The 27,099-nt window shown below is 56.5% G+C and overlaps 2 protein-coding genes across 3 annotated transcripts in view; both read right to left on the bottom strand.

The window, feature by feature from the left end:
* Positions 1-2,519: 2,519 nt before the first annotated feature.
* Positions 2,520-12,067, bottom strand: LOC134561339 (protein phosphatase 1 regulatory subunit 15B-like). 2 transcript variants are annotated; one of them, XM_063418244.1, is made up of 3 exons: positions 10,549-12,067; positions 6,284-6,559; positions 2,520-5,919 (listed from the first exon to the last, which is right to left on the bottom strand). In XM_063418244.1, exons 1-3 carry the CDS (start codon positions 11,932-11,934, stop codon positions 5,911-5,913), a joined length of 1,671 nt encoding a protein of 556 aa, XP_063274314.1. In that variant the 5' UTR covers positions 11,935-12,067; the 3' UTR covers positions 2,520-5,910. The 2 variants fall into 2 exon arrangements, with proteins under 2 accessions (XP_063274314.1, XP_063274313.1); XM_063418243.1 differs by having other exon boundaries at positions 2,520-6,559.
* A 984-nt stretch (positions 12,068-13,051) lies between these two features.
* Positions 13,052-27,099, bottom strand: part of LOC134561358 (phosphatidylinositol 4-phosphate 3-kinase C2 domain-containing subunit beta-like) — a 38,483-nt gene continuing 24,435 nt past the window's right edge. The window contains exons 12-33 of the mRNA XM_063418280.1: positions 26,555-26,677; positions 24,076-24,243; positions 22,644-22,755; positions 22,414-22,556; positions 21,090-21,278; positions 20,921-21,014; positions 20,747-20,841; positions 19,887-20,067; positions 18,880-18,987; positions 18,662-18,754; positions 17,976-18,105; positions 17,663-17,799; positions 17,401-17,570; positions 16,557-16,713; positions 16,355-16,464; positions 16,073-16,274; positions 15,466-15,590; positions 15,266-15,383; positions 14,994-15,075; positions 14,229-14,335; positions 14,003-14,131; positions 13,052-13,343 (exon numbers count right to left, since the gene is read on the bottom strand). Coding sequence (XP_063274350.1) covers positions 13,155-13,343; positions 14,003-14,131; positions 14,229-14,335; positions 14,994-15,075; positions 15,266-15,383; positions 15,466-15,590; positions 16,073-16,274; positions 16,355-16,464; positions 16,557-16,713; positions 17,401-17,570; positions 17,663-17,799; positions 17,976-18,105; positions 18,662-18,754; positions 18,880-18,987; positions 19,887-20,067; positions 20,747-20,841; positions 20,921-21,014; positions 21,090-21,278; positions 22,414-22,556; positions 22,644-22,755; positions 24,076-24,243; positions 26,555-26,677 — 2,962 coding nt within the window. The 3' untranslated portion in view covers positions 13,052-13,154. The remainder of the gene's footprint in view (positions 13,344-14,002; positions 14,132-14,228; positions 14,336-14,993; positions 15,076-15,265; positions 15,384-15,465; positions 15,591-16,072; positions 16,275-16,354; positions 16,465-16,556; positions 16,714-17,400; positions 17,571-17,662; positions 17,800-17,975; positions 18,106-18,661; positions 18,755-18,879; positions 18,988-19,886; positions 20,068-20,746; positions 20,842-20,920; positions 21,015-21,089; positions 21,279-22,413; positions 22,557-22,643; positions 22,756-24,075; positions 24,244-26,554; positions 26,678-27,099) is intronic.

Raw genomic sequence — 27,099 nt, 5'->3', positions numbered from 1 at the left:
CTTCCCTTCCCTTCCCTTCCCTTCCCTTCCCTTCCCTTCCCTTCCCTTCCCTTCCCCTCCCCGATGTCCCCACGGAGATGTCACCAGCTGTCACCCCCTCCTCCACCCACACCATTCCAAGCCTCCCAATCCCGCTGGGACCGGGGAACAAAGGCAGGGAAGCAGCCGGAGAAGGGACGCGCGGGGAGGTGACAGCGCTGTCACCGCGGCAGGGAGGACACCCAGGGCGGTTGGGGACATTTCCTGCCGGGCGCTGCGGCTCAGGCAGCAGGAATGTCACAGAACAGGCACAAAGGGGCGGTTGCTGCTCCCGCCCTGGATTTTCGCATCCCAAAGCTCACCCAGGGCAGCGCGGGGAGGAGGTGGCACCTTGGGGACAACCTCAGCGGGGGGCGCGGTCGGGAGGAGGGGACACCTTGGGGACAACCTCAGCGGGGGGCGCGGCCGGGAGGAGGTGACACCTTGGGGACAACCTCAGCGGGGGGCGCGGCCGGGAGGAGGTGGCACCTTGGGGACAACCTCAGCGGGGGTGGTGGCCTCGCTGGCGGCGCGTCCCGCATGGTTCCGGCACCACCTCCTGGACAAAACATTCCCGGGAAAAAAAACACCGGGAACGCGGCTGAGAGCGAGGGACGCGGCGCTGTCGCTGTCCCCAAGCGATGTCCCCTCCCTGACGGGAATCGTGGAATGGTTGGGATCGGGAGGATCCAAGGATCATCCTCAGGGAAGGAAGGGACAAATTCCACCATCCCACGGTGATCCCTCCAACCCGGCCTCGGACACTTCCAGGGATGGGGCAGCCATGGATTCTCTGGGAATTCTGTGCCAGGGTGTCCCCAGGCGTGTCCCTGTCACTCTTCCCTCCTCTTCCTCCCAGATTCCAGCTGGATTCCAGGCTGGAAACAGCACAGCCACAATCCCGGGGTGTTGGCTCCCTCCTGCCATTCCCGGCTGGAGCAGAAACCGGGAATCACCCGGGTGAACGCAGGAAAAACTGGAATTGCCTCGTGCTCTTTGTGACTGTGAATTCCGGGTGATTTGGTGGATGGTGCCAGGGAATGCCGGCGGTGCCGCTCCCAGAGCATTCCCGGTGGGAATGCCGGGCCTGGCCACGCAGGGAGCAGATTTTTATCCACCCGGGAACTCCATCCAAGCCCTGGAACGCGGCACGGAGCGATTCCTTGCAGCTCCGGGAATGTTTTCCAGCTGGATCCGCTTCCCTCTGTGCCAGCGCCTGTCTGACCTCAAATCCAACCCGGATTATCCCGGGACAGCCCGGGATGGGGCACAGGGAGCACGGGAAGGGCGGGGAAGAGCAGCTGAATCCCGATGTCCGCCGGGGTTTGTCCTGCCCGGCACAGGGAGGGATCGGAGGGATCGGACATCCCAAAGCTCCGGCAGGCGGGGGCTGAGCCCGGCATGCGGAGAGGGCGCGGCGGGCACCGAGCACCGCTGGCCCGGGAGAGGGCAGGGAGAGGGGAAGGGAAAGGGGAAAGGGAAAGGAAAGAAGGGAAAGGAGGGAAAAAAGGAGGGGGAAAAGGAAAGAGGAAAAAGGGAAAGGAAGGGAAAAAGGGAAAGGGGGGAAAAAGGGAAAGGGGGGAAAAAGGGAAAGGGGGGAGAAAGGGAAAGGGGGGAGAAAGGGAAAGGGGGGAGAAAGGGAAAGAGAGGAAAAGGGGACAGAGAGGAAAAAGGGAAAAGAAAGGAAAAAGGGAAAGGAGAGAAAAAAGGAAAGGAAAAAGGGAAAGGAGGGAAAAAGGGAAAGGAGGGAAAGAGAGGAAGAAGAGAAAGAGAGGAAAAGGGAAAGAGAGAAAAAAGGGAAAGAGACGAAAAGGGGACAGAGAGGAAAAAGGGAAAGGGGGAAAAAGGGGAAGGAGGGAAAAGGGAAAGGGGGAAAAAGGGAAAGGAGGGAAAAGGGAAAGGGGGAAAAAGGGAAAGGGGGAAAAAGGGAAAGGGGGAAAAAGGGAAAGGAGGGAAAAGGGAAAGGGGGAAAAAGGGAAAGGGGGAAAAAGGGAAAGGAGGAAAAAGGGAAAGGAGGGAAAGAGGAAAAGGAGGAAAAAGGGAAAGGAGGGGAAAAGGGAAAGGAGGGGAAAAGGGAGGGAAAAGGGTTTGTTCCTTCATCCCTAATTTTGGGATCATTTTTCAGCTCCTGGCAGGAATTCCAGCTTCAAAGGAGCCCCCTGGATGGAATTCCCTGCTCCAAAACCCACGGAATGACAAACTCAGCTCCTCACCACCCCAAATCCTCGGATTTTACAGATATTTATCCCAAATTTATCTTGCAAATCTCTTTTATTACGGCGCACGGATTAGTCCCGAAGAGTTTCTTATGTACAGAAATAGAATTTTTTAGGTAGAAAAAACCCAACAGAGCAGCCACAAATCAAGGAAAACCCACAGAAAGCCGAATCCAAAAAGCTTCTCCCGAAAAATGATACAAAAATAAAAATCTGCGGATCACAGTTCTGATTTCAATCCCTCCAAAGTTTTGCTTCCCATAAATTTTAAGGATTTTTTTCCGAGAGGGGAAAAAAAAGAGGAGCTCTGAGGTGATCTGGGATGGGTTTGGTGTTAATTCCATTCCATTTTCTGATGGAAAAAAGGTTGGAAAAAGGGAAAAAACTCCTCCAAGCAGAGGGAAATGCTGATAAAAATCTCATTTTTCCATGGTGGGAGCAGCTGTTCCTTATTCAGATCCCATTTTTCCATGTTTTTTCCATGTTTTTTCCATGTTTTTTCCACGTTTTTTCCACGTTTTTTCCACGTTTTTTCCACGTTTTTTCCACGTTTTTTCCACATTTTTTCCATGTTTTTTCCAAGCAGCTCCCAAGGTTCTCCCCAGCACCAAGAAATCCGAGTTGTCCATAAAGAACTGAAGCACCAAATTCCCAAAAATCCCAGGGATTGGGAAAAGCAGCTGGGAGCTCCAGGGAAAAAAATCCACAATTTTTTCCTCTTGGAATTTAATTTTTTTTTTTTTGGTTTTCCTCACCTGAGTGAAAAATCAGATCCAACGTGAGAAAAATCCTCCAAAATTCCGAGTGGATTTGAGGGTGTGATGCAAATTTTTGAGGAAAAAATTGGATTTTTTGGGGTGGAAACAGCTGGGATTTGAATTAACACAACTCTTATTTAATTAATCCCCTAAATTTTCCAACTCCACCACAAAAATTGTGGATTTTTTGACTTAAAGAAGCCACTTCCTGCAATAAAAATAAAGGATAAATCCAAAGAAATCTGGGATTTTTGAGTCAAGATAAAGCAGGAATTAATAATTTTCATCCAAATTAAAAATTGAAGGAATTAAAGATAAACTTAAAGCAATTTTTTCTTCTACAAAGTGGAAAATTTTCTGGCCAGCTGAACAAATAATTGATTTATTGACCCAACTTAGTGCAAACATTGGAATTTTTCCACTTTTATTCCCTGCTTGGAAAATTCCCACACCAACCTCCAGCTCCAAACCCATTTTTCCCCCCCTCTCAATTAAAATAATTGACTATTTTAAATTAAGAATAATAAATAAAGAGTTTTGTCCTCTCACTGAAATGTTTTTGGTGACCCCAGTGCAGGCACACAGAGTTAATACTGATTTTTGGGGAAGAAAACAGGGAATTTTTGCCTTAAAATTTCCTTTAAATCCAAGATAATTTCCTGAAATTAAAGGAAATTATCAAGGCAAGAAGATTGGATATAAAAATTCACTTCAAGCCCTCCCCTAAAGCAAAATTACAGCAGAGATTAATTAAATAATGAAGGAATTTTCCTCCCTAAATTCAAGCATCATCCACAGCCTCGTTAAGTTTTAATTATTAATTGAAATGAGGAATTTCCTTGATTTAAAAACCAAGGAATTTGTTGGAAAATCAGTCAGGAATAATCCTGGAAAAGGGAATTATTTAAATTAATCAAACCAAAACCTGCCTGGAATATTTAAACCTCAAAAAAGCTCCAGGAAGAATCAAAAACTGGATTATTCCATGCCAAAAAAAACCCAAAAAAAAGTGGGAAAAATCCTTTAAAGGAAGAGATTTTAAAAAAATGAGGCTTTAAAAAGATGGAGAAACACACACACACACAAAAAAACCAAAATAAAATAAAAATCCCTTCCTTGCACATCCCTCAGGGAATTTGAAATCAAAACTGCAATTCCAGGGAATGAACCCCATAAATATTTCCTTTAAAATAGGTTTTTTTTTTTCCCCAAAGTGCAAAAATTCCAAAGGAACAGTCCCCACTCCCCAAGGAAAAGGCAATTTTTGGGAATGGATTGAACCCCAAGAGTCAAGTGCTAATTAACAGGAATGTAATTAGAGCGCCCTCGCCCTGGCAGGGAGCTCCGGGGATTTTATCAGGATATCAAAAATGGGAATTTGTTCAATAGCAAAGGGGTGGGACAAAAAAAAATACAACAAAAAAGGGGGAAAAATCCCATTTTTTCTCCTCATTTCACCACGTGCAGCTGCCACTTCTGGTGGAGATTAATTTAAAAAAAAAAACAACAAAAATGGAAAAAAAATCTGATTTTTCTCCCCATCTCGGCACATGCAGCTGCCAATTCTGGTTCAGATTAATTTAAAAAGAGATCAAAAAAAAAAGGAGAAAAAAATCTGATTTTTTTCCCCATTTCAGCACACACAGCTGCTACTTCTGTTTCAAATTAATTTAAAAAAAACAAGAAAAATGGAGAAAAAAATCTGATTTTTCTCCCCATTTCAGCACATGCAGCTGCCAATTCTGGTTCAGATTAATTAAAAAAAAAACAACAAAAAAGGAGAAAAAAATCTGATTTTTCCGCCCATTTCAGCACATGCAGCTGCTACTTCTGGTTGAGATTTATTTAAAAAAAACCCAACAAAAAAGGAGAAAAAATCTGATTTTTCTCCCCATTTCAGCACATGGAGCTGCCACTTCTGGTTCTGACTAATTAAAAAAAAACAACAAAAAAAAAGGAGAAAAAAATCTGATTTTTTTTCCCATTTCAGCACATGCAGCTGCTACTTCTGTTTCAAATTAATTTAAAAAAAACAAGAAAAATGGAGAAAAAAAATCAGATTTTTCTCCCCATTTCAGCACATGCAGCTGCCAATTCTGGTTCAGATTAATTTTAAAAAAATTAAAAAAATAAAAAAAAGGAGAAAAAATCTGATTTTTCTCCCCATCTCGGCACATGCAGCTGCCACTTCTGGTGGAGATTAATTAAAAAAAAACACAACAAAAATGGAGAAAAAAATCTGATTTTTCCGCCCATTTCAGCACATGCAGCTGCTACTTCTGGTTGAGATTTATTTAGAAAAAACCCAACAAAAAAGGAGAAAAAATCTGATTTTTCTCCTCATTTCAGCACATGCAGCTGCCAATTCTGGTTCAGATTAATTAAAAAAAACCAAAAAAAAAAAGGAGAAAAAAATCTGATTTTTTTTCTCCCCATTTCAGCACACACAGCTGCTACTTCTGTTTCAAATTAATTTAAAAAAACAAGAAAAATGGAGAAAAAATCTGATTTTTCTGCCCATTTCAGCACACGGAGCTGCCACTTCTGGATGGGATTTCATTAATTTAAAGATGGGGCCCACGGCAGAGTCTGGAAGGTTCTAGAAGGGCTCAGTCCTGTGGGATTGGGACCCCTGCAACCCGTGCAGCACCCTCAGTCTGTGCTGGGGGCTCAGGCAGTACCCGATGGAGGGGTGTGGAAGGTTCTAGAAGGGACTGGCAGCCCTGCAGCCTGTGCAGCACCCTCAGGCAGTGCTGGGGGCTCAGGCAGTACCCGATGTAGGGGTGTGGATGGAAAGGGTGTGGATGGAAGGTTCTAGAAGGGCTCGGTGCTGTGGGATTGGGACTCCTGCAGCCTGTGCAGCACCCTGAGGTGGTGCTGCGGGCTCAGAGGCAGGGTGTGGAAGGTTCTAGAAGGGCTCAGTTCTGTACCCCTGCAGCCCGTGCAGCACACTCAGGCAGTGCTGCGGGCTCAGGCAGTACCCGATGTAAGGGTGTGGAAGGTTCTAGAAGGGATTGCCAGCCCTGCAGCCTGTGCAGCACCCTCAGGCGGTGCTGCGGGCTCAGGCAGTACCCGATGGAGGGGTGTGGAAGGTTCTAGAAGGGAATGGGACCCCTGCAGCCTGTGCAGCACGCTCAGGCGGTGCTGCGGGCTCAGGTAGTACCCGATGGAGGGGTGTGGAAGGTTCTAGAAGGGACTGGCAGCCCTGCAGCCTGTGCAGCACGCTCAGTCTGTGCTGGGGGCTCAGGCAGTACCCGATGGAGGGGTGTGGAAGGTTCTAGAAGGGATTGCCAGCCCTGCAGCCTGTGCAGCACGCTCAGGCGGTGCTGGGGGCTCAGGCAGTACCCGATGGAGGGGTGTGGAAGGTTCTAGAAGGGACTGGCAGCCCTGCAGCCTGTGCAGCACCCTCAGTCTGTGCTGCGGGCTCAGGCAGTACCCGATGGCCTCCTCGGTGTCCTGGATGCGCCTCTGGAATCTGCAGCCGTCCCGCGCCAGCTCCTCCCAGGGCCCCTTCCTGTCCTCCTCGCCGCTGATGTAATACTCGGTCACCTTGTCCAGAAATGTCACCTGCAAAAAAAAAGGGAATTTCCAGCAGGAATTATCACCAAATTCAAGTTTGAATCGTGGGTTGCTTTTGTGTGGTGTTGTTGTTGTTTTGTTTTTTTGTGGTTTTTTTTCTCCTTGGTTTTTTTGGGTTTTTTTCCGTTTTTTTTTTTTTCTTTTTCTTAATTTAAATTGGGGTTTTTTTTTTGTTTCTTAAGTTGAAATTGGTTTTTTGTGGGATTTTTTGTTTCTTTTTTTTATAAGTTTTAATTGGGTTTTTTTTTTTTGTTTTGGAAGTTTTAATTGGGGTTTTTTATGTTTGGAAGTTTAAATTGGGGGTTTTTTGCTTTGGATGTTAAAACTTGGGTGGAAGTTTAAATTGGTTTTTCTGGTTTTGGAAGTTTAAAATTTTTTTTTTTTTTTTAAGTTTAAATTGGTTTTTTTTGTTTTGGAAGTTTTTTGGGGTTTTTTTTGTTTTGGAAGTTTAAATTGGGGTTTTTTTGGATTTTGGAAGTTTAAATTTTGTTTTGTTTTGTTTTGGAAGTTTAAATTGGGTTTTCTTTGGTTTGGAAGTTTAAATTGGGGTTTTTTCGGTTTGGAAGTTTAAATTGGTTTTTTTTTTGGTTTGGAAGGGGTTTTTTTTGTTTGGAAGTTTAAATTGTGGGTATTTTTTGGTTTTGGAAGTTTAAATTGTTTGTTTTTTGTTTGGAAGTTTAAATTGGGTTTTTTTGTAAATTATTACAAAGTGTTGAAAGGCTCATAAAGGGAATTTTCTTAGAGGGGAAGATGGGACATTGGGAGGGAATTCCTAATTGGGATGGAATTCCCAAAGGAAATGGGGCTGGGCCATTCGTGGAAGTGTCCAAGGCTGGGTTGGAGAGCGAATGAAAAAATAGATTAAAATGGATAAAAAATGGAAAAAAAAAAGGAAAAAAAAAGGGAAAAATAGAAAAAATAAGGACTAAAATAAGGATTAAAAATAGGATACAAAAAGGATAAAAATTTGATTAAAATGGATTAAAAAATGACAAAAATTGGATTAAACTGATTAAAAAATGGTTAAAATGGCAGCCTGGGATGGTGGGAGGTGTCCCTGCCCATGGGATTGGATGATCCCTTCCAGGCCAAACCATTCCAGGATTCCATTTGGGAATTTTGGGAATAAATCCTTCCCTCGGACTGGGATGGAATTCCCAGGGAATGCCCCTGGATCCCTGGAATTGTCCCAGGCCGGGCTGGAGCAAACTGGGATGGTGCAAATTCCCTGCCCATGGACTGGGATTTAAAATCCCTTCAATCCCACCCAGTCTGGAATTCCATAATTCCATAATTCTGTAATTCCATGATCTGCTCCCTAATCCTGCCCAAAATATTTCACTTTCAGCCTTGAAACCACGCAGTGCTGACCTGCCCGACCCAAACCCCTCCTGAGTTACTCCAGAGTTACTCCAGAGTTACTCCAGAGTTACCCCAGAGTTACTCTGTGGGATTACGTAAAAACCCCCAAAAAAACCAAAAGCAGAAGGGTTTTGTTGAGTCAAGAGCCCCGTGAGTCACCACGGGGACAGATAAGGAACACACTCATCCCAACGTGACCAAACAATCCCGCCTGGAATTCCAGGGGTGGGGTTTGTGTGAGGAAATTAAAAATATACACATTAAAATTGTCATAATCCCTCCTGGAATTCCAGTAAAGAAATTGAAAATATTCACACCAAAACTGTCACAATCCCTCCTGGAATTCCAGGAGGTGGAGTTCGTGTAAGGAAATTAAAAATATACAGACCAAAACTGTCACAATTCCTTCTGGAATTCCAGTAAAGAAATTGAAAATATACAGACCAAAACTGTCACAATCCCTCCTGGAATTCCAGTAAAGAAATTGAAAATATTCACACCAAAACTGTCACAATTCCTTCTGGAATTCCAGTAAAGAAATTGAAAATATTCACACCAAAACTGTCACAATCCCTCCCGGAATTCCAGTAAAGAAACTGAAAATATTCACACCAAAACTGTCACAATCCCTCCTGAAATTCCAGTAAAGAAATTGAAAATATTCACAACAAAACTGTCACAATTCCTTCTGGAATTCCAGTAAAGAAATTGAAAATATACAGACCAAAACTGTCACAATCCCTCCAGGAATTCCAGGGGGTGGAGTTCGTGTAAGGAAATTGAAAATATTCACACCAAAACTGCCACAATTCCTTCTGGAATTCCAGGGGTGGGATTCACTTAAAGAAATTAAAAATATTCACACCAAAACTGTCACACCACACTTTTAACTCCTCTTAACAGCTATTTTGTGTAAATAAAAGAATTTATAGGCTCAGGATCTGCACTTGGCAGTGTTTAGACTAAGATTATAGTAAGGATTTAAGCCTGAGTTAAACCTGGTTTATTTTAGGCTCCTGCTGGACTGTTCGTGCCTTTGCATTCAGCTGTAAAAAGCACAAACTGAACCGTCAGCACCTCTAAAATGAGGATTGATCCCTCCAAACTCTGCTGCAGGACAAATATTGCTGGAAGCGGGGAAAAACATGGAAAAGCACAAAAAAACAAAAGTGCTGCTCCATTCCTAGGATTTATTAACACAACGAGAAGGGTTTGTTTGTGCTACAGGCAGCTTCCAACAGGAAAATCCAGAATTCCTGAAGGGTTTGGGTGATCCCATTCCATGGGATCCCATCCCAGCTGCTCCAACGCTGTGTGCAAGGATGGGATGAAGATTCCAAGAATTATCAACAATTGAGGATCCAGAAATTCCCTGATCCCAAAAAATCCGCGGGAGCAGGGCCAGCAGGTGCCCTCACAGAAATCTCGCAGGGATCCAGCTGGGAATGGGTGAGGGAGGGCAGGAATTGCCGGGAATTCCTCAGGATTCTGCAGCTCCTGCTTTAGGCGCTGTTACATCAGCCCGTGCTCACCTTGCAGCTTTTTTACATCAGTCGGAGCCGCAGGAAGTCCCGCGGCTCTGACATCACGGGGGTATTGCAGATATTTCATCCCTTCTTTCACCACCCGAGCCGGGAATTCCGCCTGGAACGGCAGCCCTGGGGTTTGGGAGTGCTGGGAATTAATTATGGATCGAAATGAAGGGACTAAATAAATGTATCTGCTGTAAAAATATTGAAAAAATTGTAATATTTTTTGTTCGCATGAGTTGTTCCACCACTCAGGGATCTGGCACTCGAATCATTCCTCTTCCTGATGTTTGAGGTGTCCACCACAAAATTTAGGATAAATTCCTGTTTATCTGCACCCTAGCACAGGTATTAATGCCGAAATTCCTCAAAAAATCCAATCATTCTGCCTCTTTGGGGGCTCAAAAGTCCAGCTTTTGATTACATCACTTCTATAAATAAGTATTCTATAAATAAACATTCTATAAATAAGAATTCTATAAATATTCTATAAATAAGCATTCTATAAACAAATACTTATACCTATAATATAAATATTATATTCATCAATTAGATAATTTAGTGGATTTAATAATACCTTAAATGGAAATGGGAATATTGGGATAATTCATGTGGGAATCTCAGTTTATTCCAGAACACTCAACAAACCCATTTGGGTTATATTAAAAAAAAAAATCTTAATAATTCTTTCGGTTTCAGGTCCTAAGGAACTTCCTTTTAACGCAAAGTAAAAGAGAAATCTCCAGGGAAACTCCTCATAGCTCTGGAGTTTCCCAAGGAAAAAAAAATTTACACCCCAGCCCTGGAGTTTCTCCGACGTCGAAACCACAAGAGAAACAGAACAGAAATTACAACTCAAAACGGAAAATCAGCTTGGTGTCTACAGAAGAAATTCTCTGCCCCGGTTGTCATCGAAGTCTCAAAATTTCCCATCACGTGCGAGGACGAGCACAGCATTCCAGGGAAATTATCAGCACATATGGAAACACGATCTGGAGCGCTGACCTCACCCCCACTTGGCGCAGAGCTGTGGGTTATTTATTTTTAACACTCCCAAAAACACAAAAATACGAATAAAACCCTTACCTTTTTCCGCTTGGGATTCGCGGTTTTCCCCCCGCGCTGCCCCAGCTCTGGGCCCCCGCAGCTGAGTTTTTCCAGCTGCACCCGACACACGGTGAGGTGCTCGGAGGTGACACAACTCAGCCTCTCTTTTTTCGGCGTCCCTTTTTTCTCCGCCGTCTGAAAGGCCGCCGTGAAATTTAAAGGGTTGTAGGGATCGTCCGAGCTACAGAACGAGTTCCAAAGTTTCAAGTTTTCCGCCTCGTCCACGCTCTCACAGTCCCACTCGTCCTCCTCGGAACTCGGAGAGCCCTCGGAGGACTCTGCCCACGAGTCTTCCTCCTCCTCCTCCTCCTCCTCTTCCACGTCCGACATTCCCTTTCCCGGCTCGCTGGAAGACGTCTGGATGGTGGCTGTGAAGTTCTGAGGGTTGTAGGGATCCAAGCTGTAGAAGGAATTCCACAGATGGAGCCTCTCCCCGTCCTGGCTGCCGGCGTCTGAGTCCGAGGGCAGCTCCTCGCTGTCAAACCCGTCATCATCTTCATCATCATCATCATCATTCCAGTCTTCCTCATCCTCACTCTCCTCCCCACTGGATACTCCTCCGATGATATAATCGATTAATTTATTCGCACACGCAGGTCTGGTTGAAATTGGGAAGTTTTGCTCCGTTTCAGAGTCCTCCTCGCCCTCCTCTCCAGCCGAGGCTTCCTCCTCCTCCTCCTCCTCAGCCGCACCCCGCAGCCGCTCCTGCTCCACGGGGACACCCCCAGGCTGCCTCCCCTCACCCTCAAGCTGCTCTAAATCCCCGATTTCTCGGCGGGCACCCCTGTGCTGCTGCTGCTGCTCCTCCTCCAGGCTGTGGTAGCCGTGGTCGGGGTCGGGCGCGGGCAGATGCCAGCGCTGGAGGAACGCCAGGCGCTTGCTGCGCAGGAACTCAACCTCGGGCAAGCCCTCGGCTCGCAGGGGCTGCGGCAGGTGGCTCTTGCCCTGCTCCAAACCCAGCACGTACCAATCCATGGGAAGAGCGCCCAAACTGCTCCGCACCAGCCCGGCTCCCCACAGCCCCACCGGGGGCTCGGGAACGCGCTCCGGCCGCTTCTCCGGGAGCTCCTCCTCGGTCCAGTCCAGCGCGGTGTCCGCCTTGGGCAGCAGCACCAGCGGCGGCGGTGCCTTGGCGGGGCACAGCGCGGAGCTCAGCGCGGTGCCGGGCAGCAGCCGCTGGAGGAGGGCGGGCAGCGGCGACAGCAGCTGCGACACCACGCGCAGCCACGAGAAGGGCGGGCTCGCCTGGGACGAGCCGCCGGCGGGAGCCGCGCTGGGCCCCGCCAGCTTCGGCCAGGCCCCGGCCAGGCCCAGTCGGGCCCATCCCAAGCCGGGGCCGGCGCGTTCGCGACCGCTGTGCTCCATGAGGCCGTTCAGCGCTGCCAGCGGTGCGGAGGGGCGTGTGGAGCGGCGCTCCGTGGCGGGGCGGTGAGTCTGAAGGCTCGGGGGGCGGCGGGCAGCTCCGGTTCGCGTTTCGACTCCATCCTCAGGCAGCTTCAGCACAAAATGGCGGCGCCGCCGCCTCGGCGCTTCCCACCCCCAGAGGGAGGGGCGGGGCGGTGCCCCCTTTGCCCCGCCCTCTTCGCATAGTCACCTCCCATTGGGCGGTATCGGTGAGGCCACGCCCACTCCTCGTGTGGCCACGCCCCCGCGGGTATTGCATCAGCCGCGCGCGGCGCGCGGCAGCGCCCCCTGGCGGCGCGGCGGGGCCCGGAGGGGCGGGGGTGCCGAACCCACCCGGGTCTGTCACGGGACACTTTGGGGACACTTTGGGGACACTTTATCAGCCCCAGGGACAGCGGTGGGCGAGGGGCGCACTGGGAGAGGGGCTGGAGGATCCTGGGGGTTGAAGGAAGCAGACCCCAGACCACCAGGGCTCGGCATTCTGGGGGGTGCGGGCAGATGTGCAGATGTGCGCCCAGATGTGCAGGCAGAGGGGCAGATGTGCCACCCCGTGCCTTTCATCCCCTTTTCTGATCCTATTCCCGTGTTCCAGGACACCAAGGCAGGGAGATTCCCAACTCGCCCACCCTTGAGAAGCCAGGCCGCCCCCCATACCCCAATCGCCAGCAGATCCAATATTTAAAACTTTTAATATAAAGGTTAAAGTTAATTATTCTCGATCCTGAGAAACATTTCGTCCGTTTACGGAGCTGTCGCTGTAAACAAAGCACCACAGGCACCAAGCCCGCACCCGGGGCCGGGTGACAGGCGGGGAGGGGACACGGATGTCCCCAGGGCACGGGGACAGCAAAGGGTGGCACGGGCACCCCGCCACGCCGCTCTCCTTTGGGAGCGAATTCCCCGCGGTGGGAATTGCCCGGTTCCTTGGGTGGGGGTCTCCACACCCCCTCCCAACCCCCCAGTGCCACCTCCCCCTCCCCTCCGCCCCAGCGCTCACGCTACTCGTTATTAAAAACAATTAAAACACGGAGATCCCAAAGGAAGAAATAACCCCCGAGCCGCCCCCACCGCGCCCCTCCCTCCCCGCGTTGCTCCCTTGACACAAGGTAAACTTAAAAAAGAAGCCACCTGGGCAGCGCCCTTTTGGGGACACCCCCGGGGGTCCCGGGGGTGGGGGGCACTCAGAGGGTGCCGTGGCCGCGGGAGCCCAGGGCGAACCAGCCCATCTTCTCCTGGGCCAGGTCCAGGTCGCGGAGGCGAATCCCCACCTCCCCCAGCAGGATGTTCTCCCAAAACCCCTCCTCGCTCAGCACGCTCAGCCGCAGCTCCCGCTGCTCCAGGTCCCCCCGGGGGATCCCGTCGTACACCAGCTGTGGGACAGAACAGGGACAAACCCTCAGGTGTGGGCTGAGGACACCCCAAATCCGTCCCCAAATCTGTCCCCAAATCCATCCCCAAATTTGTTCCCAAATCCATCCCCAAATTTGTCCCCAAATCCATCCCCAAATTTGTTCCCAAATCCATCCCCAAATTTGTCTCCAAATCCATCCCCAAATTTGTCCCCAAATCCATCCCCAAATCTGTCTCCAAATCTGTCCCCAAATCCATCCCCAAGTCTGTCCCCAATTCTATCCCCAATTCCATTCCCAACTCCATCCCCAAATCCGTCCCCAATTCCATCCCCAACTCCATCCCCAAATCTGTCCCCAAATCCATTCCCAACTCCATCCCCAATTCCATCCCCAAATCCGTCCCCAAATCCGTCCCCAAATCTGTCCCCAAATCCATCCCTAAATCCATCTCCAAATCTGTCCCCAATCTGTCCCCAATTCCATCCCCAATTCCATCCCCAAATCCGTCCCCAATTCCATCCCCAAATCCGTCCCCAGATCCATCCCCAAATCCATCTCCAAATCCATCCCCAAATCTGTCCCCAATCCGTCCCCAATTCCGTCTCCAATTCCATTCCCAAATCCATCCCCAAATCCGTCCCCAGATCCGTCCCCAGCTCCATCCCGGCCCCGTTTACCATCTCGTTGTAGGTGGGGTTGCAGGTTTTCCGGGCCACTTTGGTTTTCCTCTTGGTGGTTTTTTGGGGGTCTGGCAGCAGGTAGGTCTTGACGTAGGGGTCGGGGTCGTTGCCATCCTGCAGGGGTGGCTGCGGGGCGGGGTGGGGACACGCCGTGAGCCCAGGGAGGGGACAGGGGGACAGGGGGACAGGGGACAGCCACCCCGCCCTGCTCCCGTGGTCCTACCAGCCCTCGGATGTGCATCACCATGATGAAGAGCTTGTTGTTCTTGTAGGAGATGGAGAGCTTCACCTCCCCGCCGACCTTGCCCAGGGACCGAGCCCACGTGGCGTCTGCAGAGGGGGACGGGAGGGATGGGAGACCCCTGATGTCACCCCTTAAAGTCACCCCCCAAAAGCAGCCACCAAAATCAGCCCTCAAAATCAGCCCCTAAAATCAGCCCCCAAAATCAGCCCCTAAAATCATCCCCCTGAACTCACACCACCAAATCAGTCCCCAAAATCACCACCCAAAATCATCCCCCAAAATCAGCCCTCAAAATCAGTCCCCAAAATCACCCCCCCAAAATCATCCCCCAAAATCAGCCCTCAAAATCATCCCCCCAAATCATCCCCCCCAAATCACCCCTCAAAATCAGCCCCTAAAATCACTCCTCAAAATCACCCTCCCAAAATCATCCTCCAAAATCACCCTCAAAATCACCATCTAAAATCACCCATCAAAATCATCCCCTCAAAATCACCCCTCAAAATCACCCCTCAAAATCATCCCACAAAATCAGTCCCCAAAATCATCTCCCCTAAAATCATCCATTAAATCATCCCCCCAAATCATCCCCCCCAAATCACCTCTCAAAATCAGCCCCTAAAATCACCCATCAAAATCATCCCCCCAAACTCACCCCTCAAACTCACCCCTCAAACTCACCCCCCAAAATCACCCCCCAAACTCACCCCCCAAACTCACCCCCCGAAACCACCCCAGCCCCACCTGCCGCCTTCGGGGTCGGGTTGGTTCCGGCCGCCTTCTCATCCCGGGGCAGGGGGTGGAAGAAGGTGTAGACGAGGTCACACTGCGGGGTCAGGAGGTGACATTAGCGGTGACATTAGCGGTGACAGCAGTGACAAACACCCCTGCCATTCCAAACCACCCCACGCGCTCACGCCCCACACGAGCTGCATCGCCCCCAAAGCGTTTCCCCGCCTCGCTGGCGGCCCTGGCGCTGTCCCCACCTCCCCGCAGCCGCCACCCCGTGTCCCCACCTCTGCCACCTCGGGCGCGGCGTGGATCAGGTGCCACACGTAGCCGTTGAGCTCCTCCTTGCGCCGCTCGGCCGCCGCCTCGCCCCGCGAGCGCCCGATCACGAACCTGCTGGGGAAGCTGCGGGGACGGGCGCTCACGGGGGGCTCCCGGGGGGGTTTTTTGGGGGGTCCGCGGAGGTCTGGAGGGGTTTCAGGGGTACCTGGGCAGCAGCGAGGAGGGGAAGAGGAGGCGCAGTTTGTTGTGCAGCTCCTGGAACTCCTCGAAGGTGCGCTGCACGAAGGTCACATCGCCCGGGCTGTCGCGCTGCACCTTCACCACGTAGGTCTGGGGAGAGGAGGGGGTGTGACGTGGGGTGGGGGACATGGAGGGACCTGAGCCCAGCCTAGACCTGTCCCCAGCTGTCCCCTGAGCCCAGCCTAGACCTGTCCCCAGCTGTCCCCTGAGTCCAGCCTAGACCTGTCCCCAGCTGTCCCCTGAGCCCAGCCTGGCCCGTCCCCAGCTGCCCCTGAGCCCAGCCTGGACCTGTCCCCAGCTGCCCCTGAGCCCAGCCTAGATCTGTCCCCAGCCATCCCCTGAGCCCAGCCTGGGCCTGTCCCCAGCCATCCCTTGAGCCCAGCCTGGACCTGTCCCCAGCTGTCCCCTGAGCCCAGCCTGGGCCCGTCCCCTGAGCCCAGCCTGTGCCCGTCCCCAGCCGTCCCCTGAGCCCAGCCTGGACCTGTCCCCAGCTGTCCCCTGAGCCCAGGCTAGACCCGTCCCCAGCTGTCCCCTGAGCCCAGCCTGGCCCGTCCCCAGCTGTCCCCACTCACGTAGCCCTTGCTGGGGTTGCAGACCCTCTCGTGGCGGCACAGGAAGACGTCGCGGATGCGGCCGGACGTTTTGAGGGTGTGCGTGCGCGGGGCGAAGGACAGCGCGGGCCGCACCTCCGAGCCCGCAAACTTCATCTGCGCCAGGTTGTGGATGAAGAAGTTGAGCTTGGTGGCCACGCTGCCCAGGCTGGACTCGATCAACCTGCAAGGAGGCCACCACATGGTCAGTGCCACCACCTGAGAGACCCTCCGGCCGCTGCTGTCACCACCAGTGTCCCCTACCTGGTGAAGTAGGTGGTGGCATCGGCGTCGGAGTCCTGCGGCCTCAGCGCGTCGTAGACGTACTTGAGGTCCTCCAGGTCGGAGAGCTCGGGGATGCCACAGGAGAGCATCTGGCAGGGATGGGGACAGGCATGAGGACAGGGGACAGAGGGACCCGCGGTGCCCTGCCTGAGGGGGGATTTTGTGGCCCCCTGGCTCTCACCAGCCCCAGCAGGTTGAGGAAGAGGTGGGTGTGCTTGCGGATCAGGTTGTAGGCCTGGCAGCACAGGTCCACGAAGTCGTGGAAGCGGCTGGAGGGCTTGTCCCCGCCGTTGATGACGTACGCCATGTCCGAGGTGAAGACGAAGGGCGCCCGGTCCCTGCGCCGGGGACAGGAGGGACACAGTGAGCAGGGATGGGGGGCAGGACGGGGAGAGGGAGAGGTGACACACTGCCAGGACGAGGAGAGGGACAGGTCACCCAGAGCCTGGACATGGAGAGGGAGAGGTGACACACTGCCAGGACATGGGGAGGGACAGGTCACCCAGAGCCTGGACATGGAGAGGGAGAGGTGGCACACTGCCAGGACATGGGGAGGGAGAGGTGACACAATGCCAGGACGGGGAGAGGGAGAGGTGACACACTGCCAGGACATGGGGAGGGAGAGGTGGCCCACTGCCAGGATGAGGAGAGGGAGAGGTGGCACAATGCCAGGACGAGGAGAGGGACAGGTCACACACTGCCAGGACATGGAGAGGGACAGGTCACACACTGCCAGGACATGGAGAGGAAGAGGTGACCCACTGCCAGGACATGGAGAGGGAGTGGTCACCCAGCACCAGGACATGGAGAGGGAAAGGGAGAGGTGACCCACAGCCAGGAAATGGAGAGGGAGTGGTCACTCATCACCAGGACATGGAGAAGGAGAGGTCACCCACAGCCAGGACACAAAGGAGAGGTCACCCACCACCAGGACATGAAGGAGAGGTCACCCACCACCGGGACAAGGACAGGGAGCTTCCCCCTCCGCAGGGGTGAGGACAGCAGGTGCCAGGGGCCTCCCTCACCTCTTGATGTTGCCGAACATCTGGGCGTGGCCCAGGAACCTGCCGAAATCGATGTGGAACATGTGGCCCGTGGTCTTGAGCATGATGTTGTCGTTGTGCCTGTCGCAGATGCCCAGCACGTAGGTGGCCACGCAGCAGCCGGCGCAGGAGTAGATGAAGTTTTCCACGGCCTGGAAGGAAGGAGGGGAGGACAAGGAGAAAGGACGGGGAGCGAGGGGCTGGAGTGGGGGACACGAGGGGAAGGTGAGGGGTTCTCCCTCACCTTCTCGTACTCGTCCTCCTTGGGGTTGTGTTTCTGCAGCCAGTCCGCCAGCGGCCGGTCCTTGAAGGAGCCGGTCACGCCGTGCTCCACCTGGATCTTCCGCAGGGTCTCGGCGTTGGGGATCATCTCCACCATGCCTGGCGGGTGGGACAGCGGGGTGAGACCCTTCCGACCCCAAAACCACCACCCCGACCCGCTTTGTCACCAACCCAGCCACTCCCACCCGTCACCGCTGTGGGATCAGATGTCCCGAGCCATCGCCAGCCCCGCCCGGAGCCCGGTGACCCCTGGGGACGCCCAGACCCCGTCTCACCTCGGCCGCGGCCGGTGGAGAAGCAGCGGAAGATGACCATGCGCATGTCCAGCCCCTCCTGCACCCAGATCTTGTTCATGATGCGGATCATCTGCAGCGTCAGCATGTCCTGCCGCAGGTCATCGCCGCACTGCCGGGGGAGAGCCAGCGGAGAACCATCAGGGCCACCAGGGCCACCAGAGCCATCAGGGCCATCAGGGCCACCAGAGCCATCAGGGCCACCAGAGCCATCAGGGCCATCAGGGCCACCAGAGCCATCAGGGCCAGGGGAGAGCCACCAGAGTCACCAAAGCCATCAGGGCCAGGGGAGAGCCATCAGGGCCAGGGCAAAGCCATCGGGGCCACCAGAGCCATCAGGGCCACCAGAGCCATCAGAGCAACCAGAGCCATCAGGGCCAGGGGAGAGCCATCAGGGCCACCAGAACCACCAGAGCCATCAGAGCCATCAGGGCCACCAGGGCCAGGGGAGAGCCATTGGGGCCACCAGAGCCATAAGGGCCACCAGAGCCATCAGGGCCACCAGAGCCACCAGAGCCACCAGAGTCATCAGGGCCCGGGAGGAGCCATCAGGGCCACCAGAGCCATCAGAGCCAGGGAGGAGCCACCAGAGCCCTCCGAGCCCGGAGCAGGGGCAGTCTCGGGGGGCTGTGCCGGGATCTGTGCACCTCCAAATGCGCCAGGCTCACCTTGAAGATGACGCGGATGTTCTCCCCGAGCGGATCCACGTTCTGGAAGGAGAGCTTCAGCGGGACGGCGTTGGAGTTGAAGTAGGAGCAGTCCTGCCACGGGGAGGAGGGAGGGGCAGCGGGTCAGGGTGACCGGGGAGCGGGCAGGGGAGCCCCCCGAGCCCCCCAGGCCCCCCGAGCCCCCCAGGCCCCCCGAGCCCCCCGGGCCCGGCACTCACCCGCGGCACGATGCCCTTGACCAGCAGGCTGGGGCTGAGCGGCAGCCGGCACGAGCCGTGGGCCTTGAAGAACTGCGCCACGTCTTCCAGGCCCTCGCGCAGGATGCCCTGAGGGGGGAACGGGATCCGTGGGAATGGGATCCATGGGAATGGGGATGGGATCCATGGGAATGAGGAGGGGATCCATGGGAATGGGGAGGGGATCCATGGGAATGGGGAGGGGATCCATGGGAATGGGATCCATGGGAATGGGATCCATGGGAATGGGGGTGGGATCCATGGCAATGGGGGTGGGATCTATGGCAATGGGATCCATGGGAATGGGGATGGGATCCATGGGAATGGGATCCATGGGAATGGGATCCATGGGAATGGAATCCATGGGAATGGGGGTGGGATCCATGGGAATGAGATCCATGGGAATGGAATGGAATGGAATGGAATGGAATGGAATGGAATGGAATGGAATGGAATGGAATGGAATGGAATGGAATGGAATGGAATGGAATGGAATGGAATGGAATGGAATGAGGTGGGATGGACAAGGAACAGGGTGACCACGGGAACAGAGATGGGATAGAGAGGGGCAGGCATGGGAAGGGCTCGGCATGGAGCAGGCACGGAACACAGCGGCCAAAACCCCAGCGTGGACGCGGGATCGGGTGGGATGTGACAGAACAAGGCGGGCACGGGACAGCAGAGCTGAGTGTGGGACAGGGGGCTGTCACCCACCCCCCACACCCCTCCTGCACTCCAGCTCCCACCTGGCGGGCGGACAGGGGGCTGTCACCCACCCCACACCCCTCCTGCACCCCAACTCCCACCTGGCGGGCAGACAGGGAGCTGTCACCCACCCCACACCCCTCCTGCACCCCAACTCCCACCTGGCGGGCGGACAGGGGACTGTCACCCACCCCACACCCCTCCTGCACCCCAACTCCCACCTGGCAGGCGGACAGGGGGCTGTCACCCACCCCCCTGAACCCCTCCTGCACCCCAACCCCCACCTGGCGGGCGGATGGGGCGGCGTCGCGGACCTGCTGCGCCAGCCTGGCCAGCGTGCTGACCAGCAGGCACTGCCGGTCGAACTCCTCGCGCAGCCCCTTCCCGCAGCAGCACAGCAGCGCCGCCAGCAGGTACTGGTACCGGATGCTGAACTGCGAGTCCTTGAGGCCGTCCTTGAGCAGCCTGCGGGGACACGCGGGGTCAGGGCAGGCCTGGGGACACTGCTGGCTTGGGGACATGCAGGCCAGGCCAGCATCAGAGTGACCCCTGGTCTGGGGACATGTGGGGTCAGGCCAGCCCTGGGGACACCGCTGGCTTGCAGACACGCGGGGTCAGGGCAGGCCTGGGGACACTCGGGGTCAGGCCAGCATCAGAGTCACACCCAGCTTGGGGACATGGGGGGTCAGGCCAGGCTTGGGGACACTGCTGGCTTGGGGACACATGGGGTCAGACCAGCATCAGAGTGACCCCTGGTTTGGGGACATGTGGGGTCAGGGCAGGCCTGGGGACACCGCTGGCTTGGGGACATGCAGGGCAGGCCAGCATCAGAGTGACCCCTGGTTTGGGGACAGGCAGGGCAGGCCAGGCTTGGGGACACTGCTGGCTTGGGGACACGTGGGGTCAGGCCAGCATCCGGGTCACACCCAGCTTGGGGACACGTGGAGTCAGGACAGGCTTGGGGACACATGGGGTCAGGACAGGCTTGGGGACACCGCTGGCTTGGGGACACACAGAGTCAGGCCAGCCTCAGGGTGTTCCTTAGCTTGGGGACACACAGGGTCAGGCCAGGCTTGGGGACACAAGGTGAGGTCAGACCAGCCTCAGGGTGCCCCTGCCTCTCCCCCAGCCCCCCCAAACCCACCAGAAGAAGTAGTGAGTGATCTTGAGGTCGCAGATGGCTCTCTTCATGAGGAAGCGCACCAGGGGACTGTCCAGGTAGCACTCGTACTTGAGGGCCTGTCAGGGGACAGCGTCACCGCGGCGCGGTGGCACCGCCGGGCGCCCCGTGCCACGTCCCACCGCCACCACCACGCACCTGGACCAGCTGGGGCAGGTAATCCAGCAGCTCCGCGTCCGAGATGGAGTCGATCCACTGCACGGCCGTCCTCCTCACCTCCTGGTCGGGGAACCTGCGGCCGAGGACACGCTCCGTGGGGTGACGGCGTCACACGCGGCGCGGGGCGTCCCCTCGGGGGGTGGCTTACGTGGCGTGCAGCAGCCCCAGCGCGTCCTGGTGGCTCATGGAGGTCCACTGGCCCAGCAGGGCGTAGATGTCGGGCAGGCAGGCCCAGTCCCAGCTGGGGGCACTGGCCAGCAGCATGGGCAGGGCGCCAGGGGACGCGTGGCAGTGGCACCGCTTCTCCCAGAGCCGCTGGCGGTCTGCGTCCGTCAGCCTGCGGGGACACGGGGACACAGGGACACGGAGACACGGGGACACAGGGACATGGGGACACGGGGACAGCGTCAGGGAGGGCGTGGTGGGGCTGGGGTGGCGTCCCTGTGTCCCCAAATGACATGGGAGGTCAGGGAGGTGACATCCCTGTGACCCCAAACCACATTGGAGGTCAGGGAGGTGGCATCCCTATGTCCCCAAAACACATGGATGGGATGGGGCTGGAAAGCTGGGAGGTGACATTGCTGTGACCCCAAAATACATGGATGGGGCTGAAAGGTTGGGAAGTGACATTCCTGTGTCCCCAAAAGACATGGGAGCTCAGGGAGGTGGCATCCCTATGCCCCCAGAATACATGGATGGGATGGGGCTGGAAAGCTGGGGAGGTGACATCCCTGTGTCCCCAAAACACATTGGAGATGAGGGAGGTGGCATCCCTGTGTCCCCAAAACACAGGGATGGGATGGGGCTGAAAGGTTGGGGAGGTGGCATTGCTGTGACCCCAAAATATGTTGGAGGTCAGGGAGGTGACATCCCTGTGACCCCAAAACACACGAATAGAGCGGGGCTGGCAGGACCTGGGCGTGTGTCCCCTCTGCCCCCATCATTTGTTGGAACCCAAATAAATCCCTCGAGCCTTCCCTGCATCCCTGCATGACCCTACCCCTGGAACAGAGGGGCTGAGGGACAACAGGACCTTACTGAGGGACAGCCAGGACCTTACTGAGGGACAGCAGGACCTTGTTGAAGAAAGCCAGGACCTTGCTGAGGGCCAGCCAGGACCCGAGGCCCCGTGCCCAGGTGTCTGAGCTGTCCCTGGCTGTCCCCCTGCCCAGGGACCCCCGGGCCAGCCCCGCTGGCTGAGCACCCCCCGCAGCTGCTGACACCCGATCCCTCCGGACACCTCGGGCCGTGCCAGGCTGCCCGAGGGACCGGCCAGCTGTCCCCAGGACAGGGACAGCAGGGAGGGCAGGGCACGGGAGAGCCACGGAGCTCCAGGACCCTCCAGCTGATCCCAGCCCCGCAGGGAGGACCGGACACCCCTTGTGGGTAGCACTGAGGGCATCACCGGTGTCCCCCAGCAGGGCAGCGCCACGCCGGGGGTTTATTTAGCAATAAATTGATTTTTTATTTACCAGTAGAGCGATTTTTTCTGCATGGCCTCCCGCAGCTGGTGCTGGTCCTCCTCCTCCAGGCTGTCAAAGTCGTACCTGGGGCTGAGCTCGGCCGCGGGCGGGCTGGTGAACTTCACCTCGAAGGCCGAGGTGGGGAAGTCGATCTGGGCAGGGGGCACAGGGTGAGGGCAGCTCCTCCCCACGGGGGGCTGGGGAGGGGGATCTGAGCCCCCCGGAGTGCCAGGACCCACCTGCAGGATGACGCTGTCGGGCTGGTTGAAGTTGGGGGCGCTCGACCTGGCCCTGGAGTTGTCCTGAGTGGCCGGCCACAAGCCCAGGAGCTTCCGGCCGCAGGTCAGCACCCTGCGGGGACACAGGGTGGCACCGGGGGGACACTGCGCGGGGCACGAGGGTGGCACCGCTGCTGGTGCTGAGCTGAGGCGCTGGGGGTGCCATGGCACTGGGGACACTGAGGTTCTGGGGACCCCAAGGTGCTGGGGACCCTCCTGTGCCCCCCAGGGATCCCAGCCCAGCCCCTCACTGTCCCCAGGGTGCTGGGGACCCCATGGCACTGGGGACACCGAGGTTCTGGGGACCCCAAGTTTCTGGGGACCCTCCTGTGACCCCCAGGGATCCCAGCCCAGCCCCTTGCCATGCCCTAGGTGCTGGGGACACCATGGCACTGGGGACACCAAAGTCCTGGGAACCCCATGGCATTGGGGACCCCAAGGTTCTGGGGACCCCAAGATGCTGGGGACCCTCCTGTGCCCCCCAAGGATGTCAGCCCAGCCCACCCCTGGGGTGCTGGGGTCCCCACAGCATTGGGGACTCTGAGGTTTTGGGGTCTTTTCCCCCCACCAGGGATGCCAGCCCAGCCTCTTGCTGTCCCCAGGCTGCTGGAGACCCTGTGGCACTGGGGACGCTGAGGTTCTGGGGACCCCAGAGTTCTGAGGACACCAAGGTTCTGAGGACCCCATGGCACTGGGGACCCTGAGGTTCTGGAGACCCTGATGTTGTGGGGACCTCGAGTTTCTGGGGACCCTCCTGTGCCCCCCAGGGATGCCACCCAACCCCTCACCGTGCCCACGATTCTGGGGACCCCATGGCCCTGGGGACCCTCCTGCGCCCCCAGGGATGCCAGCCCAGCCCCTCGCTGTGCCCACGATTCTGGGGACCCCATGGCCCTGGGGACCCTCCTGTGCCCCCCAGGGATGCCAGCCCAGCCCCTCGCCATCCCCAAGGTCCTGGGGACCCTCCTGTGCCCCCCAGGGATGCCAGCCCAGCCCCTGCCATGCCCGGGGCGCTGGGGACCCCATGGCCCTGGGGACCCTCCTGTGCCCCCAGGGATGCCAGCCCAGCCCCTCGCTGTGCCCAAGGTCCTGGAGACCCTCCAGCGCCCCCAGAGATGCCACCCTAGCCCCTCACCGTGCCCAAGATTCTGGGGACCCCGAGTTTCTGGGGACCCTCCTGTGCCCCCCAGGGATGCCACCCAACCCCTCACCGTGCCCACGATTCTGGGGACCCCATGGCCCTGGGGACCCTCCTGTGCCCCCCAGGGATGCCACCCAACCCCTCGCCATCCCCAAGGTCCTGGGGACCCCCTGGCCCTGGGGACCCTCCTGTGCCCCCAGGGATGCCAGCCCAGCCCGTGCCGTGCCCGGGGCGCTGGCACACCCCACGTACTGTCTGAAGTTGAAGAGGGGGGTGGTGACCCAGCCCAGCGCCTCGGGGACGCGGCGCTGCCGGCCGGCGTCGGAGGAGCCGCCCGGGGGTGGCACGGGCACGGCGAACAGCGTGACACTGAGCAGCGTCTCCCGCGGCAGCCGGTTCACCTGCACCGGGAAGCAGATCCTGCGGGAGAGAGGCCGGGGTGGGCTGAGGGTGCCAGGGAGGGGCTCGGGGTGCCAGGGGTGGGGTTAGGGTGCTGGGGAGGGGCTCAGGGTGCCAGGGAGGGGCTCGGGGTGCCAGGGATGGGGTTACAGTGCCAGGGGTGGGGTTAGGGTGCCAGGGAGGGGCTCGGGGTGCCAGGGAGGGGCTGGGGCTGCCAGGGATGGGGTTACAGTGCCAGGGATGGGACTGGGGTGCTGGGGATGGGCTGGGGTGCCAGGGAGGGGCTGGGGGTGTCAGGGAGGGGCTCGGGGTGCCAGGGAGGGGCTGGGGGTGCCAGGGATGGGCTGGGGGTGCCAGGGATGAGCTCAGGGTGCCAGGGATGAGCTCTCCCAGTCCCCTCCTTGGGATGCCCCAGGAGAACCCGGCCCTACAGCCGCCTTTGCTGCTGGCACTGGGCTGTCCTGGAAGTCCCTGGAAGTCCCTGAAGTCCCTGTGAGTCCCTGGAGTGCCTGGAAGCCCCTGTGAGTCCCTGGGAGTCCCTGGAATTCCCTGGAGTCCCTGGAAGTCCCTGAAGTCCCTGGAAATCCCTGGAAATCCCTGAAGTCCCTGGAGTCGCTGGAAGTCCCTGGAATTCCCTGGAAGTTCCTGTGAGTCCCTGGAGTCCCTGGAGCCCCTGTGAGTCCCTGGAAGCCCCTGTGAGTCCCTGGTAGTCCCTGGAAGCCCCTGTGAGTCCCTGGAGTCGCTGGAAGTCCCTGGAAGCCCCTGGAGTCCCTGGAAGCCCCTATGAGTCCCTGTGAGTCCCTGGAAGCCCTTGTGAGTCCCTGAAGTCCCTGGAGTCGCTGGAAGTCCCTGGAAGCCCCTGGAGTCCCTGGTAGTCCCTGGAGTCGCTGGAAGTCCCTGGAAGCCCCTGGAGTCCCTGGAAGCCCCTGGAGTCCCTGGAAGCCCCTATGAGTCCCTGTGAGTCCCTGGAAGCCCTTGTGAGTCCCTGGAAGTCCCTGGAGTCGCTGGAAGTCCCTGGAATCCCTGTAAGCCCCTGTGAGTCCCTGGAAGCCCCCGGGAGTCCCTGAAGTCCCTGGAAGCCCCCGGGAGTCCCGGCCACCCCGCGGGTTTGGGCACAGCCAGCCGGTGCTGTGGCAGCTCCGGCCAGCCCGGCTGCGCTCGGTGTCCCCTGAAGGTGACCGCGGGGACAGCGCCCTCCCCGCAGAGCCCCGCCGGGCACTGACCTTGCCCCGCGGGGGTCCCCGGGGCTGGGAATCCTCTCGGCCGCTCCCGGGGGGCCCGGGCTGGCAGCGGGGGGGACGGAGGGGACGGAGGGGACGGAGGGGACGGAGCCCCACCACCGCCGCGCTCGCCGCCGTCCCCGCCGCGCCCCTGTCCTTGGGGACAGCGGCGCCGTCTAAAATTATCCCGGCCCGGGGGATGCCAGGAGGGGCGAGGCCTCCCGGGGATATTTTTGGGAGCGGATCCCCTTTCCCGGGGCGGGGGTTGCTATTCCCGGGGAGTGACACAAAAACTTCCAACAGCAGAAAAATAAAAACCAAAAAAAACAGCACGGAGAGGAGCAGGGGAGGAGGATGGTGAGGATGATGACGGCAGAGAGGAGCAGGGGAGGAAGATAATGAGGATGATGAAGGCAGAGAGGAGCGGGGAGGAGGATGGCGATGATGATGAAGGCAGAGAGGAGCAGGGGAGGATGATGAAGGCAGAGAGGAGCAGGGGAGGAGGATGAAAGAGAAAGGAGCAGGGGAGGAAGATGGTGAGGATGATGAAGGCAGAGAGGAGCAGGGGAGGAGGAGGATGAGGATGATGAAGGCAGAGAGGAGCAGGGGAGGAAGATGAGGATGATGAAGGCAGAGAGGAGCAGGGGAGGATGATGAGGATGATGAAGGCAGAGAGGAGCAGGGGAGGAGGATGAAGGCAGAGAGGAGCAGGGGAGGATGATGAAGGCAGAGAGGAGCAGGGGAGGATGATGAAGGCAGAGAGGAGCAGGGGAGGATGATGAAGGCAGACAGGAGCAGGGGAGGAAGATAATGAGGATGATGAAGGCAGAAAGGAGCAGGGGAGGAGGATGGTGAGGATGATGAAGGCAGAGAGGAGCAGGAGAGGATGATGAAGGAGAAAGGAGCAGGGGAGGAGGATGGTGAGGATGATGAAGGCAGAGAGGAGCAGGGGAGGAGGAGGATGAGGATGATGAAGGCAGAGAGGAGCGGGGGAGGAAGATGGTGAGGATGAAGAAGGCAGAGAGGAGCAGGGGAGGATGATGAAGGCAGAGAGGAGCAGGGGAGGAGGATGATGAGGATGATGAAGGCGCCGTGCCCAGCCCTGGCCTTACTGCTGGTCCCAGATGATGAGGTGGAAGAGGTATTTGTGCACGGGGGCCTTCCTGGTGAGCAGGGGGCTGCACAGCTCCTTCCCGCCGTGGCTGAGGGAGCACGAGAGGTAGAAATCTTCATAACTGCGGGGAAAAACTCCAAATGAGCCGGGTGGGGCCCCTGGAGCCCCTAAATCCTGCCCCGAGGATGGGAAAGGGGTGAGGGGGCTTTTCCAGGGCCTTTGGAGCCCCTAAATAGATTCCCAAGATTGGGAAAGGGGTGAGGTTTTACCAGGGCCACCAGAACCCCTAAATCCTCTCCCAGGGCCACTGGAGCCCCCTTATTTGGGCCACTGGAGCCCCTAAATCCTTCCCCAAGGACGGGAAAGGGGTGAGGGGGCTTTACCTGGGCCATTGGACCCCCTAAATCCTGTTCCAAAGGGGTTTAACCTGGGCCATTGGAGCCCCTAAATCGTGTCCCAAGGATGGGAAAGGGGTGAGGGGACTTTGTCTGGGCCCCCAGAACCCCTAAATCCTTCCCCAAGGATGGGAAAGGGTTGGGGCAG

The sequence above is a fragment of the Prinia subflava genome, chromosome 23, assembly GCF_021018805.1.
Source record: "Prinia subflava isolate CZ2003 ecotype Zambia chromosome 23, Cam_Psub_1.2, whole genome shotgun sequence".
NCBI classification, from domain to species: Eukaryota; Metazoa; Chordata; class Aves; order Passeriformes; family Cisticolidae; genus Prinia; species Prinia subflava.
Note: the sequence above shows the minus strand (reverse complement) of the source record. Positions and strands in the feature narration are given on the sequence as shown.